The sequence below is a fragment of the Rhizophagus irregularis genome, chromosome 8, assembly GCF_026210795.1.
Source record: "Rhizophagus irregularis chromosome 8, complete sequence".
Lineage (NCBI taxonomy): Eukaryota > Fungi > Glomeromycota > Glomeromycetes > Glomerales > Glomeraceae > Rhizophagus > Rhizophagus irregularis.
The window spans coordinates 1,836,834-1,856,949 of NC_089436.1; the positions used below are offsets into that span (position 1 = coordinate 1,836,834).

Genomic DNA, 20,116 nt, shown 5'->3' on the forward strand with positions numbered 1-20,116 from the left:
AGACTAAAAATGGCGGCGTGGAGAAAAATCTGAATTTAACTTATAATAGCAATTAATTTCTTCAAAAACTTTTGTTCATAAATTTTGCCTTGATCGAATCCGTGACACAACAAATCGTGTACCATGTTACTGTAACTAAATATGCAAAAGATTTTTTTTGACATCAGCATGCATAAATGATTTCTATTTAAACGTGTATAAGCAGCACAAGCATAACTTTCACCTCCACATATTAAAAGATAATGGACGCTGACGAGAATTCGTCAACAAAAAGCAAAGATAGTTCAACGTCGATACTGCGTAGTGTATCCATTAGAAAACCTAGGAGAGGTACATTAAGTGGTGGCGATGGTACTTCAAGTACTACCAAAAAAATTGCAACTGCTATCAACCAGATAGTAAAAAGACGTGCTTCAGTTTCAACTCCGAGTCAACCAAAAGATTTGGCTGGAATAAGTATACCCCGTCCTGAAATATTAACCCGAAACACACCACAAGCAAGCCCTAGTACTTCACAGCATTTACAAACACAAGTACACAAGTCACAACAAATACAGCAACAACAGGTTCAACAACAAGATCAAGAACAACGACAGTCACAAGGAATTATTAATATAATAAGAAATAAACCACCTCGCCCACTTAGTTCGCATAGTACCCATAATATATCAGTATCACCTACACATCCTTCTTTTCCGTTATCTGTTACTAATGAAGAAGACTCTTCTGTAGTTAAGTCTATTGATGTTATTAGTGAATCAACTAATAATAGTGATAAGCCTCCTTCACAAAGGAAAATGAATTCATCGTTATTTACAAGAGATAATAAGAATGTACCTAAAGATGATCGAATGGAAAAATTGCTTAAGAAAGCAAAAAACTTTCTAGATCATAAACAAAGGTCAAAAGCAAGAATTACTTCTTTATGGAATTTTATCGGTGAGTACATCTTAAGATGGACTTTATTTTTATTTATTGTTTTAATATATACTAATTGTTAGACTTCTATTTCAACAGTTACTTTTATTTAATTCTAATTATTTAATAATTTTTTTTGTAACTTCTTTTTTAAATAATGTAAATTAAGATGTTACGAATGAATTGGATCAAGCTCAATTCTTTCAACAACATGCTGAAGATGTTTTCGATGTACTTTACAAGTCATTTATGGGCCAAGTCGATAAAATAAAACGTGAGAAAAAATTTATTGTTTGAATTATAAAAAGGCTTTAAGAAATTTATTTTAGAAAATTGTATTTACAGAAAAATCGGAACGTCCAATGTCATTTTCATCAAAAGAATTTTTAAATATAAATAAGACGCTACTTTTATTACGAAAAGTCTTCTTATTTTTACCAGATCGAATAAGGAGTGGATGGCAGCGTGGAAAAATAGGTATTTTAGCGATTTTATCAATTTTATAATTATCTGAAAGTTTGCAAAATATTAATTTATTTTAATGAATTTTAAAAGCTGAAATGTTAAAGCATCTTCTCGATCATGGAAACCATCATCGAGTTCGAATACAAGGATTTCAACTTTTGCTATTATGGATCAACGATCAAACAATAGAACTTACAGAATGTGTGAATTTATATGCAAATGCTATTTCTTTGGATTTATTCCTTCATGATCAAATAAGAATTGGTAGTGATGATTATCAAGTGAAAGAAAGTACGTGGAGGAAATTTAATAGGCCTATTTCGTTTGGACAAATATCAATTAAAGGCAAGTATAATAGGAGAACGTTAATATATTATGTTTGCTTTCGTTCTAAGATTAAGTAACTAAACCTACTAACTTACAGCTGATGATAGAGGTCCTTTGTTCCCAAATCCTCATCCACCAACATTTCATGATATATTACAATTGATTCAGATGGATCTTGGTAGTCTTGTTAAACTAGCTCATGTTGCAGCAGGTTCAACTCCTCCTCCAGAAAATTATGAATTTCCTGTTAATGAAAATATTGAACCAGATAATGGAATAGCTATTGGAATGGGAATTGATGCCGCGTTCGCTGCAGCAAAATTTCATTTTGAACTTACAAAAAAACAATATTTAGTAAAATTATTTCCTCAATGTGCAAAGAAACTTTACTTAATACCTGAAAATCAAGGCAATATTATGAGTCTCTTTTAAAATGTTGAATTAATTATTTATTATTTATTTTTACTGACATGTTTATATTTCATAAAGAAATTGGATTTCAAAAATGTCCGCCCTCAATACTGCGTGCATTTATTACGTTCTTGATACATCATTGTCTTGATAACAATGAGGCTATTTCCGATGCAATATCCTCGCATCCCTCACCCGCTACACCGATATTAAAGTCGATTGTATTAGGTGCAGAAAATCGAGAATTCGCTCATGAAATTGTAAGACAAGCTCTTATGCTACCAGCTGGCAGTCCGCTGTATAAAGATATAGTTAGAGGTGCTGTTCATATTGTGGGAATTTGGATATTAAGTGGGGTTAGTATTGTGACATTTTCGACTTAAAAAACATATTTTTCCAAATTTGCTCTTCGTAAATTTTAGAATTTGTGATTAGAATTCAGTTTTAGTTGTTATATTGTTTGTGAATTGATATCATAGGAAGAAGAGAGACCGGTTTTTCTTCGTAAATCACCGTCTTCTCCTCAACCGTCACATTCTGCATATTCTTCGTTCTCTTCTTCTATCTTTGCATCTTCATCTTACACGTCGTTGCCATCACCAGAATATCAAAGCGAGCCATCATTTTCACCAGCTACTACTCCGTCAACTGTTTCTTTCAACTCAACGTATGCTAATGCGAATGTTTACCTTCGCAGATATATTGTATTATTAACACTCGTTTTTGAAGATCATTCTTTATTAACAAATGATGGTGGAATGGTAAATGTTGAGGTAGAAGCACAAGTTTCTATTTACCGAGATGTGCTAGCATTGTATCGCTCAATAATGGCGGAGGGCCCTATCGAATTAGAACCAGCTACATGGTAAACTATAAGATTAATGATTCTTTCTCTCTCTCTTTTTAATATAATGTAAAAATATTTAGCTAATTTGATCTTAAAATTAAGGGAAACGTTGCTTTCTTCTCTTCTGGACATACAAGAGAGGATTATGAATCAATCTAACAAATATGTACTAATATCTTCAGTTACGTTGGCTGATGATCTTGCAGATTATTTAGTTGAAGTATGTGATTTTAAGTGTTTTAGAATTCATATTAAGAATCCAAAATTTATGTCGGAACTATTTATTTTAATAGACAGTATTATATGCATTTGCTCGATCAAAAGTTCAACAACCAGAATTATGGCGTTCATTAACAAACCGAATGAGCATTAGTTTGAGATGGTCGCAAACTGTTTCACAATGGGCGGTTAGTTGCTGATAATTTCAATTATATTTATGTATGTGAATTTTATCGCTAAATCCTAAATTTTATTTTTCAGAAAATTATGTTAAGAATGACAAAGGTACTATCCAAGAATATTTATCATGTAGACCTCGATGCTGTTGAATTAAATCGTCGTATTTCGACAACTCCAGAGAGACATTTCCATAGACGACGTCCTTCAAAAAATCGCACCCGACATTTGTCTTTACGCGGTGCATATCGACATAAATCCTCAGGCAGTAATTCATCGCGTGAGGAAATAATGGGAACTGATTTCTCAGTTTCTATTAAGAATGTAAATGAGAGCCGAAAATCAGGTCGCAGACCAATGAGTATCCATCAAGACATTGGCTCATTTGAATCAAAATCGCAAACACTATTATTAAATATTGGGACAACAGTGTTCAGTGGTGGATCATCCATACATTCTGAAAGCATTGCATCTGATGATGAAGACCAAGGCGACGATGATGATTACTTTGATGCCAGTAGTGAGGTTGCTGCGGACGACGCAGCAGAAGTGAAGGTAATCATTCTAAATTGAATTTTTCATTGTTGAACTTTGATTAATCAATGTATATTTTCTTACGTTAGTCGAATCGAACATCATCATCATCAGTGTTTTTTGCTCAACCTAATTTTAGCGGGGATAAGCTTTCAGTATCATTGGCTAACTTTAGGTGCCCAGATTTTATTCACATTGAGGCGTTATCATGGAGTACAGAAAATGCTCTGTTAGTATGGAAGAATTTACTTACTGCATTAGGCAATTTAAATTACATTCAGGTAAAAAATGAAGTTATACATATTTATACATTTTAAGAAAAAAAAGATTAATTTAATTTTCATTAGATCTCACCTAATCACGCCGAAGCAATAAAATGTATTGTTGATATCGTGGATATGCTTAGTTTGGTAAGTCTTTTACTGTTAAAATTTGAATCTAAGTAAATTTAAAGATTAATTTATTTATAATAGGTTCGGAATCACCAATATGGAAGATTTTCATCGCCTTTTCTCTTCGATTTTTCACCCTGGCTATTTGAAGCTTGCAATTTACCTTTGTAAGAGAATTATAATTATTAATATGTTGTTACGAATTTACAAACAAGGCTATTAATTATTGTAACTATCTAACAGAGCATTCGCACCAGGACGTGCATTAGCATATGCTGGATTATGCAAAATAATGTCATGTCCTCATGAAAAATTTGATGAGGAATATTATCCTCATTTTTATCGTGCTCTGTTAAAAGGGCTATCAGATCAAGATTCTTCAATAATCCTTGCAATTATTAATAATTCAACAAAGCTCTTTTCTCAAAACCTTCCTGGTTGTAATATTCTTTATTATAGCTTTATTGAGACAATTCGGAATTTGTTATCCAAACATGATTATAATAGTAATACTTCGGAGATTACAATACATAATTCTATTACTATACTATGTTCATTAATTTGTATTGTGAATCAGTTGCCTTCTCTTCAGGTTCCAGACATACCTTATAAGAATTTAGCCCAGATGAATGTGGAAGATTTAAATGAATTAAAATTTAGTAAATTAGATAGTATAAAGTATTCAGAGGTAAGTTGATCTCTAAAGAGATGACAAACATAGATCCGAAACTTATAATTTCTTTATAGTTAAGGTTAATGTTGCAAGAAACTTTATTGAGTGCACTTTCAAATGAAGAGACGATTAGCAATTATGAAACACATAATATGCTGTTATATGGATTGTGTACTCTCGCATTTGATGAACTTACGGCAACTCCTTGGTAGGTATATAATAATGTATAAATTTATAGCATTTATGATGAAATTATTTATAACTTAACTTTTTTTATGAATACATGTATATAAGGCCAGACAAAACAATTATTAAAAGTTGTCTCCAGGCTTTATTGGAACAGTTATATTGGAGTCATTTACCAGTTGTTACTGTTGCTGCAGATTGCTTAATAACTTTTGCTCATAATTCTTCGTTATGGAGTGATAATGATAGTGTATGTCATTTATTTATAATAATACAATTAATTAAATACTTTGTATTAATAAATATTTTTTATTTGTTTTCAAGGTATTTTTCATGATTATACAAGATGTATTTGGACATTTAATTGGATCATTGAATGAACATCTTGCATTACAAAAAGCATCACATAAAAACGGAAGAGGTGAGGAAATTTAATTTTTGGTTTGTATCTTTTTTTTTTTTAAAAAAAAATTATATTAACTTTCGATTCTTACTTGACTTAGGATTTATAATAGCCAAAATATTTTATTGTCTACTCGATTGGCTTATGATAATTCCTTCGAATCTCTTTACAGACACAGAATTATGCCAACTAGTATTTGATGCGATCGAGATGGCTTTTGAACTTTCAAATGTAAGTAACTATAACATTATTTGTTTATAAACATAAGTACTGATAGTATTAATTTAATACAATAGCTAGAATTAAATAAAATTCCGAAAAAAAAATATCCAATGTCGTTTTATAAGAATAAGGGAAAACATTTAAATAATGAATTTCCGGTAAAATTTAAAAAAGCAGAGAGAAAGGTATCATTGGATAATGTATTTGAACATGATCATAGTATTAATGTTGGATTTGATAACTCTGCTGAAGATGTAAATTTCGTCAAGGTAACTACTATTCATATCTCTTAAACACATGTAACGTTTGAAGTTTCAATTTATGATTATAACACGGAAACACTCCACTTATTAAATTTCTTTTAATAGGAAATTGCAGAATTTGTTTTATTACATTTAACGCATCACTTAGACAATTTTTCACCAATTCATGGGCCTGCTATGATGCATAGGTATATTAAACAAAATGTTATAGTATTCTTACCGTAAGTCTAAATTTATTTATCCTTTAATTTAGCACATTGGTGGGACCTATGGGAGCTGATACAAAAGATGATGAGGCTTCAAATAATTATCATTATTTTTCATTTAACGATACAACAATAATAACATTAGTTGAAATGCCAGGAAAAGATTCATCAGGTAATAAAATAATAAAAATTTTCTCTTAATTAATTAATAATTATTAAATAATAAATAAAAATTTTATTGTTTTAGTATCACGAATGATAATTCGAGATTTTACAGGAAAATATTCTTGGGATTCTAAATTATTTTATGAAAATATGCACTCCACCGAAAATAATTTAATAAAATCTAATAACATGATATGTGAAAATATGATGTTTAGATCAGACATTAAAGTGGAATCTAATTCTTCCTTGTAAGTATATTAAAACTTATATTTAATCTTCTTTATCATGTCGAATTGATAAATAATTGTTTCGAAAAAAATCTAGTGATTCGTTCGAAGATGAAAACGGATTGCCCCAAAATTGTCGATCTGACCAAGTTAATATGTTGGATAATTTACTTCAACAGTAAGAAAACTCTTATTTATATTTGCCCCCTTTTTTTTTAAAAAAAAAGTATTAATTTCTGGTTCTGTTATGAAAAAGTATTGATGAACAAACGTCATCTGCAACATTGAATCAAACATACCCGCCAAGTTCAACATCAGGTGATTTATTGTTGCTTGAAAAAGAATTAGATCGTCATGTTCAAGAAGAAATTCTTTATGATAAGGCTATAAACACTCAAGCGTAAGTTCAGCCAAACAATATTTCTTCAATTGCTTTAAAATTCTAATAACTTTCATTTTTATCTAGACAATCTTGGTACGACACTGTTGTTTCAGTAAGAAATAATACATTACGAGACGATAACAAAAGTTTTAATAGTCTATCGAGAAGTCCATTATATTCGCGATCAACATCACATTCATCACTTGGGGCAGATTTTTCATTATCAAAGTCATTTTTACCAGTTTTACCACCAGTAGCTGAAAAACCTTCAGAAACATATCAACAATGTAGATTATTTTTAAGTCATTTTGGGTGGTTAACACCAGAATCATTAAATGATGGTACAATATGTGTATTAAATAAAGGAAGTACATTATTTAGAGATATAAGATTATTAGACAAAAAACATGCAAGAGAAGTATTTAAATTTGCTTTATTATATGTTGCGCCTGGACAAGATGATGAACAAAGTATTTTACACAATACAAGTGGAAGTGAAAAATATAATGAGTTTGTACAGAGTCTTGGGTGGGAAATTGATTTAACTACACATCCTGGATATCTTGGCGGATTAGAAAGAAATTGTTCAAATGGGTTAACTGCCGTTTATTATTGCACTTCAACCATCGAAGTAATATTTCATGATGCAACCAAAATGCCAACTGATCCAAATGATCCAAAACAATTAAGAAAAGTAAGTATTTCAATTCCTTTATTATAAAAGTAGCTAGTTCTTTAATTTAATATGTTTCCTTTCTCATTTCTTTTAGAAACGACATATTGGAAATGATCATGTACATATCGTATGGAATGAAAATCGTAGAGATTATCGTAAAAGTACAATAGGAGGAGATTTTGGTAATGTACAAATAGTAATATCACCATTACCCAATGAATTATATAGCGTGGATATATATAGAGATTCAAAAATACCACCGTTTGGACCTTTATTGCATGGTATGGTAATATCACGTAATGTATTAGGGCCATTGGTTAGAATGACAGCAATACAAGCATTTAGAAACAGTTTGCATAATATTAATAGTATTAATTCAACTATTTATCAACATTCTTATATGGAAAGGGCTGCTGATATTCAAATGATTATGAGTAAATATAAAAATAATAATTGTAGCACCTTTGAAGCTTTTATGTCAAAAATTTTTTTTAGTGAAGATTTAACTGTATAATAATAATTTTCTTAATTTTCTTTGAGATTTTAATTTACATTATATGAAAATTTGAAAAAGTGATATTTTTTAAATTACATTTACTATATATAATAAATAATTTTTTAGCTTATTTTTAGCTTATTTACTTTTTAATTCTGATTTTTCCAAAAAAAAAATGCAATAAAACAATAATGAATTATTAATTATAATAAAAGCATTTTATACCTATATTTTTTTTCAATTTATTAGATGTTTAATTAGTAACTAAAAACTAATTAAAAATATTTAATATAATTTAATATATACTTTATTGGATCAGAATTATTAAACTAATTATTACAAATTAAAATAAAAAATATTTTTATTTTATTTTATTTAAACTTCTACTACTTTAATTTTTAATTCTATTTTTTTTTTGATTATTATTTTTATATTATTATTATTATTTTCATTATTACCACCCAAATATTTATAAATTAAATATACCTAATAAAAAAAAAATAAAAAGATTAATAAAACAATAATTATAACTATAAATTATTTATAATGTTTTGAATTTGATTCTATATTTTTAAATTAAAAATTATAAATTAATATGAATTAAAAAAACAAAATTTTTTTTACCAATATTAAAAACGTACTTACAGTTTAACAACTTTATACAAATCACTTTATAATAAATAATAATTATATATCTATGAAAATGGTTATGATTTTTGAATTGATTCTGTAACAAAGTTATAGTTTTAATTAATATAAATCAAAAAGAAAAAAAATTTCTTACAATATTTAGAAAAACAAGCTTACCATATGGTTCAACAACTTTATACAAGTCAATATATCCTTTTAGCTCTTTAATATCAATTCCAATATTAGTTAACTAGAAAAAAATAATAACTACGTTAATTAAATCAACTTAACAATATATTGTCAAAATTTTATTATTGTATAAACCTCTTTTCCAAATTTCTTTACATCCAATAAGTATTGTAATCGAATTTTATCTTCATCACTCATAACAGTAGAATCTTCTACTCCATTATCGCCTGAATCAGAAAACAAAGAAACAAGACCTCCTCTCGTTGTTTGTCCTTTTTTTAATCTTTTCATTTTCATAATTTTTGAACTCTCCTCAGTTTTTTTCAAATTTGTAAGATACTCATATAATATTGTATAATATCTAATGTACAATAATTTATTAGTTTATAAAGTAAAATATTGTGTAAAAGAAAAAAATCAAATTATTTACCTTACTGCAACAGCATCCCCCACTATAGAGCTCCACTCTTTTCGTCTTTTATCACTTAAGTATAGTTTATTAGAATCATAAAATGCAGCTAATGGTTTCATAATATGCGGAACAAAGTAAGAAGATTCCGTAGGTGGTTTTGTATTAGGTTGTCGATATTGTGTTATAATACTACGAACATGTCGTAATGCTTCTGTACACCTCTTTGTAAGAATTGTTGAGATCTTTTGACTTAAATCCGGTAAATCAGATTGCAAAGAAGAAAGTGAATTTGAAATACTCTCTATTATAAAAAAATACTATTTAGTTTTGTTGTAATAGATAAGAAAGGGAATCAAATTATAATTTACCTTCAATTATGGGTTGATTTATCATGGACTCGGGCAATTTGATTATAATATGTTCACGATATATCTCTTTAATCTTTACCATAAAATAATTATTAATAATTTCAAACTTCTAATTTCTAAATACATTTAACTCTTCATAAGACCATGTTTACCTTAGTAGTTATATTCTCAACATCATGTGACACTATAACCAAATTTCTTAATACTTGTTCATCTGATGCATCATTATTTGGTGAGCTTTGCACTGGGCTCCCAGATCTTCTATTTCCAGATCCGCTAGATGGTCTTAATGCTGGTGAATTCATCTATATTTGATAAATAATGAATTAAAATAAAAAAGTCATAATATTAGAAATAAGTTAAATACTTACTAATTTATCATGAACATGATTATTTGTTTCAACTAACTCCGTTAACGTTGATGTAAGCCACTTCTTATATCTTTCTATTAACTGTGCAAAAAATGAGTATTATATATTATAATAGTAAATTCCTTAAATCATTCTAAATACAATGTTTACCTGTAAGGTTAATTTCCAGAACCTATGTGAAAGTCCATATATGAATACTTCTTCAGACCAACATCTTTCTATTGCCAATATAGTGGATTTACTAGCCGGTAATTTTAAGGACGTTGGATCTAATATTATCATCATAATTTATTAAATATATTATAAAATTTAAAAATATAAATGAAAAGTAATATATTGCTTATTTACATTGTGTGTCATTATTGCTGTTATCTATTGACAATACATTTAGTGCTAGAGTTCCCTCGATTTGATTTGAAATCTCCTTGAACCTTTGGATTAAAGGAGATAACTATTTAGTAAACTCAAATTAGGGGGAAAAAAATGAAACATCAAAATAAACCAAATTTTTCATCCACAAACCTCAAAAAACTCACCGTAATTGAAAATATACTGATAACTGCCATCTTTTCATAAATTCCATGTACGTAGAATGATTTCTCAAATATAATAAAGATTTCTTAGAATAACATATATTTTCAATACTTGAAACAAAATTCATTGATATTGAATAATTCTATATTTGAATAATGAATAAATTTAGTATTATAAGAAAATAAATTTTTTTGCTAGAAAAATTACCTTATGAAACATATTTGGATTTCCAAGATTAAATATAAATGATATCCTTTTATTCACTGCATCTACAACTTCAGTCCATATAGAATTCACCAAAATTTCAAAACTAGTTCCCCTTAAAACCTTTCTTGTGATTTCAAGCAGAATGTTACAATCATTATTAATAAATTGCAATATCTTAGTATACATAAGAGCTAAAGAATCTTTTGAATAAGATGCCATCATACGAGGTTTCATTGATTTTCCAGCAGATGAACGTGATGCAATTACAATAGAGGGTGCAATTTGTTGTGGATTTTCAAGTACAGACTGCTTAACTGTCTAAGTCGATAAAAAGAATAAATAATAATATTATAGCTTATAGTAAAAAAAAGGAATTAAAAATAATATATACCTCTTGAATAAAAGGGGCAACCAACTCTTCTCTAATCACTTCCTCTGCGGACATTGTTTGGTCAATCAAAGCATAAGTTCTAAGAATTTGAGTTAATGTCTCCTTGGACGCATTTGATTGATCCTTTATAGTCTGCAAAGCTGATCGAAGCGCTGAAGAAAGATTTGTACGAAGAGTATTTTTGATCCTTGTAATCCTCTAAAATAATTTTTTTTTTTTAATAAAATTTAAAAAAAAAATGATAAATATAAATTCCTTACATACCCAATCAATATTTTCTACAAAGGGTAAACCTTTTCCTTTATTAACCAAATATTGCATCTGATTATATTCGATGGCAACACGTTCAATTTGTTTCGCGTTATTTCCACTAATAAATCAAATAAACAGAAAAATAACTGTTATCGATAAGAATGAATTAAAAAATTAAATACAATACATGTGAAATAATGAATTAGAAAAAAATACCTATCATCTTTTGATACTAGTGAAGAACTAGTCTCACTACTAATTAACAATAAACTTTCAACTTTTCGCACAGATTCATGAATATTAATAAGAAGTTGCAAAGAAGCCTTCTTTTCACGTATAGATGTTCGATGAGCCAGTTGATTTTCCAATGAATCGACAACCCCTTGAAATGTTATTCGAACCCCCTACAAATAAAGTTAATAAATTGTGAATCATCTTCGAATCCTTCACAATTTCCAATTTCGTATCATACCTCAACTTCTTCTCTCATTTTACCCAAAGGCCTAGCAACTTCTTCAATGACTTTATCAACCCCCTTTAAATTTGTTGATAAATCAACAAAACTACTATAATCCCTATTAATCATTTCTACTAAGTCGCTCTTCAAACTTTTCAAATGTATAATCAACTCTTTCTTCAATTCATCTAAAGGTAAATGACGTCTTCTAGCTAAAAAGTTATCAGCATTAAATTCGGGTGTGGAGAACATTTCTCTATTTAATGGCAAAGGAAATGGTAAAGGAGTTTTCGTGTTTTCTGTAGGTGAAGAAAAATTCGGCCATGATTTTTGTTCTGATGTTGTGTATATGGTTAGTACTGGTGTGCGTGAAGTATGGATCGCAGGTTTTTCTTCAGTTTCTGAGGAGGTTGTCGATTCCGGAGTAACCATTTTTTTTTTAAAAAAAAAAGGAAGAATCTTTCGTTTCGAAAACGTGGTAAATTTATACTAGTGATAATTTCAAGCATTATATTGATTCATTATTGAATTTTTTGACCAATTAACAATCAAAATACTGTAATAGCAGTCACATGATTTTTAAGATATTGATAATTTGCGATAATTTTTTTATTTTTTTGGCTTTTTGTTTATGTTTTGGTTTTTTTTTTCTTTTTTTTTTTTTGAGAAAAATAAATTCTTGAAAAATGACTCATGTAATAAGACGGTCATTAACGACGAAATCTTTAAAAAAATTAACGATAGGTCTAATACCAGCAGATGGCATCGGTAGAGAAGTTATTCCCGTAAATATTTACTAAAAAAATTTTAAAACATAAAATTTTTCAATATTTGAAATTTTCTATACAAAAAAAAATATAGGCTGCACAACAAATTCTTGAGGCATTACCAACTGGAGCTGATAATCCAAGTTTTAATTTTATATATATTGATGCAGGCTTCGAATATTTTCAAAAACATGGAACTGCTTTACCTGAAAAAACTTTGGATATTTTAAAAAATGAATGTAATGGTGCATTATTTGGTGCCGTTAGGTAAAATAAAAAAAAAAATTTTAAATGCAAATCACGTGCTTGTTGCGGTTTTGTCGATCTGATTTTACAAAGATTTACAGTTCCCCATCTCATAAAGTTGCCGGCTATTCTTCGCCTATCGTGGCTTTGAGAAAACATTTAGATCTATATGCGAATGTGAGACCCGTAAAATCTGTCATATCTGATAAAGATCCTAGTCAAAAACCCGTAGATATTTTAATTGTTAGAGAAAATACTGAATGTCTGGTAGGAATTGTCTTTAAATTAAATAATTTATTTATTTTTGTACTTACTTTCTTAACACAATTATTTGCTGTTAGTATGTTAAACAAGAAAGACAACTAATTGATGAATCCACTGGATTAAAAGTAGCATGGGCAGATCGAAAAATATCTGAATACGCATCCAAACGATGTGGTAAAATGGCATTTGAAATGGCATTAGGAAGAGACAAACTTCGTCAAAGTGTACCATTGGAACAAAGAATTTGGAAGTCAAAACCAAAAGTTACCATTATACATAAATCTAATGTATTAAGTATTACAGATGGATTATGGAGAGAAAGTGTCAGAAGTGTTAAAGAAAACGAACATAAATATGATGGCGTAGATATGGATGAACAGATTGTTGATTCAATGGTGTATGTATAATCCGGAGATTTAGATTGAAGATAATTAATGTATTTATGAGAAACTTCCCAATAGGTATCGACTTTTCCGGGAACCCCAGGCTTTTGACGTCGTTGTTGCTCCAAATTTATATGGTGATATTATCAGGTTTCTATCCTTTCATTAATTTCTTAATAATACATGGAATATCATGTATATTCAGTTTCAATTTTAAAAAATAGCGATGGTGCGGCAGCTTTGGTTGGAAGTTTAGGTGTCGTTCCGGGGGCAAATGTCGGTGACAATTTCGTAATTGGCGAACCAGGTACCTATCAAATGCATTATAAACTTTCGAATTTAATATTAAACAAATGTTCTTTTTATAGTTCATGGATCAGCGCCAGATATCGCGGGCCAAAATAAAGCAAATCCAATCGCAGCAATTCGTAGCGCAGGATTATTATTAGAACATATGGGATATTCCGAACAAGCTTCTAAAATTTATAACGCGGTAGATAGTGTAATGAGAAAAGGTAATATTCTTACCCCTGATTTGGGAGGTAGTTCAACAACTCAACAAGTTACCGATGCCATTCTTAAAGCACTTTAATATGTATATATATTATATTTCAAAAAATAGTGTATAGAATTATTATTTATTAGGCCAATTTTATGTTTATTATAAAAGATCGAAAAAGTTTTTACCTGGGTTTACATCCCAAGTATGTAAATATGTAAACCATTTTATACCTGACAGTTAAATCCTTTTAAGACAGTAGTAGTTAAGTAGTAAAGTAGTAAATAAAGGAACTTTAAAATTCTAACTTATTGCAATTGTTCAGATCTGAAGTAAAAAAAACCACTTATTACCATTATAAAATGTATTTATATTTCATTTATTAAAAGCAATAGTATTAATATTACCTAATGTTTCAGTAACTTTATTCGAAAATAGTTCATATTTCATTTTATAATTTGCTACAATGAGAATTATTTAGCATATTATTTAATTAACTAATGGCAAAATGTTATAAAAGTGATTAATTCTACTGTAAATATTAAGATAATTTATTGACGAAAAATAGGAGATATGATGATTTTATGAAGTATTAGATCTACGTGGTTTAGGATTAAGGTCCGTTACATGTGAGATATTAACTTGTGCTCTACCAGCAGATCCACCTACGTTAAAATTCTTAATGTAAGTAAAAGATAATTTCTAAATATATTAGTTACAAACATACAAACCTTCTTTAGGTTTCCCCTCTTCATTTTTATTTTTTAATCGTTCCTCTTCTCTTTTTTCAACTTTTTCAAGTGATGGTTTTTCATATTTTGTATCATGTGGAATTATTTTATTATCTTTGGTAATAGTACGATCCATGTTTTAAATTGTATTATAATTTTTTTACTGAATAAATAAGTTTTTTTTTCTCGTTTTTTCAGAATTTTTCAAATGAATTTTTTTTTGGAGACGAAGTTGTCGCTTATTTATTAATTTCTTAGGATCATTATGATCTAATATTGACGTTATTATTAATATGATCATTGTGACGTTTTTGACATTTTTTAAAAAAATCGATCTAATCCATAAATAGCAGTACATCTGTACATGTTTTCCTTTTTGGAATAATAAATAAATATAAAATATCTTTTTTATTTATAAATAATTGATAAATATAATACATTGTAATATTACATAATTATATGAATAAAATAAGAGATGTCGATGCTATTGATAATTTAATTAAAATTTAATTTAGTGTAAAAGAGAACGAAGTTTAGACTTAATGGTACGATGATGATGATTATTATTACCATGATTATTACGATTATTATTATTATTATTATTATTGTAGTTGCGATTAGGATCTTTTCTTAGGGTATATCCGAAAAAACGACGAGTTTTTGTGTTATGAGCAGGTTGGGTTTGTTTGGTACGACCTCGTTTAAATCCACCGAATAACTAAAAAATATAATATTATTAGATTAATAATTTTTATTAAAAATATTGATTATTTTGAATGACGAACCTTTGGATGTTTGCGAGTATTCGTAGGGCCTGTAGCGGTAGTACCAGTAGTATGATGACCTTTAGCTTTTCTTACAGGTTTCATAATAACGCGTTTTGTCTTATAATATAAGCGACGTGGTAAGGAAGTCATTCTATAAGTCTTATAAGAAGTTCTGGCATTAACCATTTTTAATTTTTAATTTAAGATTATTTAAGAGTTCAGAAGGGATTTTTTAAGTTAAATGATGCAATTGAAGATTATTTAAGAGTTCAGAAAGAATTTTTTAAGTTAAATGATACAGAATTTTTTGTTCCAATTTATAGATTTTTTTCCTTGGATTTCCCGTTAGATGATGATGCAACAATTTCAACTATTTTGTCATGATGATGATTTTTTGAGACTGATCATATTTTTGATGTCATAAAGTAACCACGTGCACAGTAGATCAAGATTTGTGTACTGTGGCGAAATCATAATGTCAGTACACACTTGTATTCTCATTACGTATAATTGGGCTAATCTATGGTGGCTGCTACTTTGATTTCTTTATCGAACTCCTCGTTTCCCGGATATCTATTTTGCTGAATTGCTCTTTTAGATATTCTCTTACATAATTTCACAAGCATTAACCGTTGGACCTTTGTAATAAGAGTGAATATATGGGAGGCGGTCAGTAGAAAAGGGGGAAATTTAAAAATTTTAAGATTTTTGGTTATTAAGCTAATTTTGTTCCCATGACCATGATTGGCAAAGTAAACTGATAAAAAAAATTTTGACCAAAATTTGGATTTCCCCCTTTTCTACTGACCACCTCCCATATGTGATCCGAAATTACTTCTCCTCGAAAATTTGTTAAAATCTTTAATGCTGTCTGCATGTTTTGAAATTTAATAGCATAGAAAAGGTAGAGTATGAATTATTGGTTATTTTACTTAATTGTGGTACTCGCATTTAATGGCCTAGAATAAAGCATCCAATAATATTTTTTATAATAAAGAAAAAGTTTTGCTTAAATTATCTATATGTTTATGCCGTAATAGTATTGATTATTCATCTAAAAATAAAATGATCGAAAATATAGTACATAGCGCAATATTATTTTTATTCCATTTTTGTACTTCAAAGAAAGACTAAAAGACTATACATTGTAAGTTCGTTTGTTTGCGTTTACATAAAAAAGTAATCATTCCAGCCAAGGTATGCGGTCTTGTCCTTTTCTGTAGAATTCTTACTTACTATTGTTTTCATATGAAACCTTTCTGTTTATGGATTAATTAGATGACGCAAAGATTTGTGCATTTTAGAACATAATATATATATGAACCGTTTTTCAAAGTAAATTTATCTTAGTTTGTTAATCACGTGAAAATAAAATACCTTAATTTAAATAATTTAAATTTTTAGTTCGTTTATTAATTTACATTTTAACGTTTAATAATCAGTTCAAATTATGCTTAAAATAAGATTTTAATAAAAAACAGAGTGAAATATTATTATACAGTAGTCTTATTGATAAAGCTATAATTTAAAAATAATTTATATTATTTATATGTATTATATATAAGTTCTCTAAGAAAATCACCCAATAACCCGATCAGCCGCATCCTTGACAATCTGACGCATAAATTTTGTTAATTTTGCGTTCAGTCCATACTAATCACCCAGAGAACTCAATTTTTCCAAAATTAAAAATTCTAGTTTCACGAAAGACATATTATGTATGTAGACAGACACCTTATTATCAGATGTGAACCCATATTTTTTACCATTGCTATCTATATCCTTTATGACGCAAGTGCATAATGTCATTTGAATCTTCTTCAGCAATAGCTAATGAATACAGAATCTCATATCGTAAGAAAAGCTCCAAAGTTTCCTTGCATCTTTGATATAATTGTTATGAAGGGAATCATTAGATATGGATAACAAGAACATTGAAGAGGAGAAAGTTAAATTAGTAAACTATGAATTATTTTTTTATTATGATACTATGATTCTTCTAATAATATGCTCATATTCACCATGAAATAAATCGCTCAGAATCAGTTTTCTTTGCCATATATCGAAAAATTCTCTTGCTTGTTAAGCCCTTTCACTGCTTTGGTCTTTTAGATTACGCCTGGATTCTGTAAAGCGCATATTCGGTTATCTCATTGGCAGGACATCGTGCGCGTAGAATCTTTATCCATTGATGATATGGTTTCCTAGAACCAACTACCGAATGATTAAGCTTTACGAGTGATGTCAAAAATATCATCTCATAAGTTTTTATAATCCGATAAGGTGGATTCACTTTTCAGCTATTCGATTATAACATAATTAATTATATTTAACTAATTTAAGAGATCATTTCTTCACCTTTTGCTATTCACTCTTTCATAAACTGTTCTATTCCCTATTCCATAACTGCATCCTTTTCTGTTTAAAAAACTAATATTTTGAATATCACTGAATAATAACGAGTGCTGACTTCTAGTAAAATCTGATGCCTGAATTATTTTGGCTGAATTTAATGGTGATGGTGGGATATAATGTGATATTCTTTATGTTTAGTTTGTGAGTTACATTTTCAAGTACAGTGACTGCCAGCATAAATAAATAGAGTATAAACAAATAAACAAATAGAACATAAATATTTACAACTTTGCAAATAATTATCAGCCAAATTCATTGATTAAATTCATAATCTGCACCTTTCCATATTCCCTCTTGATTTCACGATTTAATTCATATTAATTATTACATGAATTCAAAGAAAGATGATCGTTCAACTCATAAAGGAATCCCATCGTTAACATTTGAAAAAGTAATTACTACTACTATCACGCAAATGATGTAAGATTGATGTTTTAATGTTCACAAATTTCGCTAAAACATATGAGCTTTTCACATGACGTGAAGACATCACTATTAAACATTCATTAAGTCTAAACACATGGTGCTACGATTTTTAATGTCAGTTATAAGCTTTGTCTTCAAGGCTTTGCCAAATATACATATTAGTTATTCCTTTAAGTTGCTCTTTAAGAAGGAGAAGTTTCTTAAAATTTCAACACTAGGTATTTTTTAATTAGGGCGATTGATAATGATAAAGATTCGTGCATTTTTCTCACGGTTAATTTTTGGATTTTTTTGCTGTGAAAGAGAATAGCTTTTTTTTTTAGTTTTTGAGCTTCACAAAAACTAAAAAAGCTCAGAAAGTTTAAAAGAATGAGAGATATATATATATATATACTTTAAAGGTCTTTCTGTCTTGATCGGTGGATTATAGAATTGAAAAAAATATGGAAAAAAAAACAAAAAAACAAAAGATTATCATAATAACTGTTACGCAACTTAGAGTGACGTTCGTTTTTGAGGTTTTCTTTCACGTGTTAAAATAGTTAAAAATAGAAGCCAGTATATAAGTACAATGTACTACTATACACCACTCATTTAGACTTGAACCTTCTTTTCGAGTTAATTTTGTAGGTTTCCACTTTTGTCTAGTTTCAATAAATATATTCAAGAATGGAGGTTTGTGTGATTTCAACATCGTAAAACCACGCAGTTCATGATTCCTTATAATAATTCAAATATGTTTAAAAAAGGAAAATTAATTAAAAAAAAATATCCGAGAATACAATGGACTTTCAAACCATTATCTTACCATGCAGGTGAATGTTCACTGCTTATTTACTGTATGTATGATTGAGTTCTATTCGTATTTAAAAAGAGAGAACCTCCTTACATCTCAAATTTTGCATAAATGAATAACAAATATTGCGAGAAATATAAACTGCGAAAGTTTTAAATTATATGAGACGTAACTCGTAAGAGAAGTAAATTATGATACGGATTGGTAATAAATAATAACTAAATATAAGTACATAATATTTGGTTTTATTTGGGAAAATATTTAACCACTAAACGCAGCAATGCTGAATGACGCGAATGTTAATGTTATAATGAATGAAATTATCATAAATCAATGGAACTATATAAATAAAACACAAAACCATTATATGTTTTTGTAAAACAAAAGTAAACCATATAAAAGTAATGATTTCATGAGTTACAACTAAATACGCATCTAATAAGTTAAAAAGAATAATTGAAAATTTTATTTCTTTACATTGTTCTCTTTTTTCCATCAACAAATAAAAAGGAAATATTGCTCTGTGTAACAACTAAAGATCTTCAATCAACTTGGAACAATATGGGATAAACATTATAATTTTAATAATTTTTATTAGTTTATCTGTATAAAAAAAGCATTAATCGGCAGTTTAAATGAGAACAATACTATTAACAATACCCGTAGGTATTATTTTATCTACTTACTTGGATAGATTATTATTTATAAAAGAATAATATTATGGAATTTATTTCTTCCACATTGTTTTTATTAATAAAAAAATATTGTTCACTTATAAATATATAAAAATGTGATTTACTTTTTTACCTAAATACTCTTTTT

At 28.4% G+C, this 20,116-nt stretch overlaps 5 protein-coding genes across 5 annotated transcripts; 2 read left to right on the forward strand and 3 right to left on the reverse strand.

The window, feature by feature from the left end:
- Positions 1–242: 242 nt before the first annotated feature.
- OCT59_028297 (uncharacterized protein) lies at positions 243–8,340 on the forward strand (the record flags this gene model as incomplete). Its single annotated transcript, XM_066147195.1, has 26 exons — positions 243–939; positions 1,088–1,192; positions 1,264–1,395; positions 1,474–1,728; positions 1,808–2,119; positions 2,200–2,477; positions 2,601–2,986; positions 3,071–3,188; positions 3,262–3,375; positions 3,449–3,919; positions 3,988–4,179; positions 4,246–4,308; positions 4,372–4,457; positions 4,534–4,978; positions 5,038–5,171; positions 5,258–5,399; positions 5,474–5,570; positions 5,653–5,783; positions 5,849–6,043; positions 6,143–6,225; positions 6,291–6,415; positions 6,491–6,656; positions 6,733–6,813; positions 6,892–7,035; positions 7,102–7,711; positions 7,788–8,340. 26 exons carry the CDS (start codon positions 243–245, stop codon positions 8,205–8,207), a joined length of 5,982 nt encoding a protein of 1,993 aa, XP_065993929.1. The 3' UTR covers positions 8,208–8,340.
- A 136-nt stretch (positions 8,341–8,476) lies between these two features.
- OCT59_028298 (uncharacterized protein) lies at positions 8,477–12,432 on the reverse strand (the record flags this gene model as incomplete). Its single annotated transcript, XM_066147196.1, has 16 exons — positions 8,477–8,752; positions 8,835–8,916; positions 8,997–9,069; positions 9,144–9,369; positions 9,439–9,721; positions 9,789–9,861; positions 9,941–10,093; positions 10,160–10,240; positions 10,310–10,428; positions 10,508–10,590; positions 10,696–10,835; positions 10,901–11,218; positions 11,292–11,489; positions 11,556–11,661; positions 11,760–11,947; positions 12,016–12,432. 15 exons carry the CDS (start codon positions 12,430–12,432, stop codon positions 8,897–8,899), a joined length of 2,478 nt encoding a protein of 825 aa, XP_065993930.1. The 3' UTR covers positions 8,477–8,752; positions 8,835–8,896.
- A 232-nt stretch (positions 12,433–12,664) lies between these two features.
- On the forward strand, positions 12,665–14,482 carry OCT59_028299 (homoisocitrate dehydrogenase). The gene is made up of 7 exons (XM_025320520.2): positions 12,665–12,785; positions 12,862–13,034; positions 13,115–13,280; positions 13,355–13,674; positions 13,739–13,810; positions 13,885–13,967; positions 14,029–14,482. Exons 1-7 carry the CDS (start codon positions 12,687–12,689, stop codon positions 14,250–14,252), a joined length of 1,137 nt encoding a protein of 378 aa, XP_025171108.1. The 5' UTR covers positions 12,665–12,686; the 3' UTR covers positions 14,253–14,482.
- Positions 14,301–15,146, reverse strand: OCT59_028300 (uncharacterized protein). Its single transcript, XM_066147197.1, has 3 exons — positions 14,891–15,146; positions 14,567–14,824; positions 14,301–14,486 (listed from the first exon to the last, which is right to left on the reverse strand). Exons 1-2 carry the CDS (start codon positions 15,024–15,026, stop codon positions 14,742–14,744), a joined length of 219 nt encoding a protein of 72 aa, XP_065993931.1. The 5' UTR covers positions 15,027–15,146; the 3' UTR covers positions 14,301–14,486; positions 14,567–14,741.
- A 120-nt stretch (positions 15,147–15,266) lies between these two features.
- On the reverse strand, positions 15,267–15,947 carry OCT59_028301 (uncharacterized protein). The gene is made up of 2 exons (XM_025311494.2): positions 15,676–15,947; positions 15,267–15,608 (listed from the first exon to the last, which is right to left on the reverse strand). Exons 1-2 carry the CDS (start codon positions 15,841–15,843, stop codon positions 15,402–15,404), a joined length of 375 nt encoding a protein of 124 aa, XP_025171109.1. The 5' UTR covers positions 15,844–15,947; the 3' UTR covers positions 15,267–15,401.
- Positions 15,948–20,116: the final 4,169 nt, after the last annotated feature.

What these genes read in the sequence shown, in the direction of transcription:
- OCT59_028300 (XM_066147197.1), bottom strand. Translation starts at nt 15,026, where the DNA reads ATGGATCGTACTATTACCAAAGATAATAAAATAATTCCACATGATACA. An exon ending in AGAGGGGAAACCTAAAGAAG is followed by an intron (nt 14,825 to 14,890) that starts GTTTGTATGTTT and finishes ATTTTAACGTAG; the next exon opens with GTGGATCTGCTGGTAGAGCA.
- OCT59_028301 (XM_025311494.2), bottom strand. Translation starts at nt 15,843, where the DNA reads ATGGTTAATGCCAGAACTTCTTATAAGACTTATAGAATGACTTCCTTA. An exon ending in ATACTCGCAAACATCCAAAG is followed by an intron (nt 15,609 to 15,675) that starts GTTCGTCATTCA and finishes TATATTTTTTAG; the next exon opens with TTATTCGGTGGATTTAAACG.
- OCT59_028299 (XM_025320520.2), top strand. Translation starts at nt 12,687, where the DNA reads ATGACTCATGTAATAAGACGGTCATTAACGACGAAATCTTTAAAAAAA. An exon ending in TCGGTAGAGAAGTTATTCCC is followed by an intron (nt 12,786 to 12,861) that starts GTAAATATTTAC and finishes AAAAAAATATAG; the next exon opens with GCTGCACAACAAATTCTTGA. An exon ending in CAGATTGTTGATTCAATGGT is followed by an intron (nt 13,675 to 13,738) that starts GTATGTATAATC and finishes ACTTCCCAATAG; the next exon opens with GTATCGACTTTTCCGGGAAC.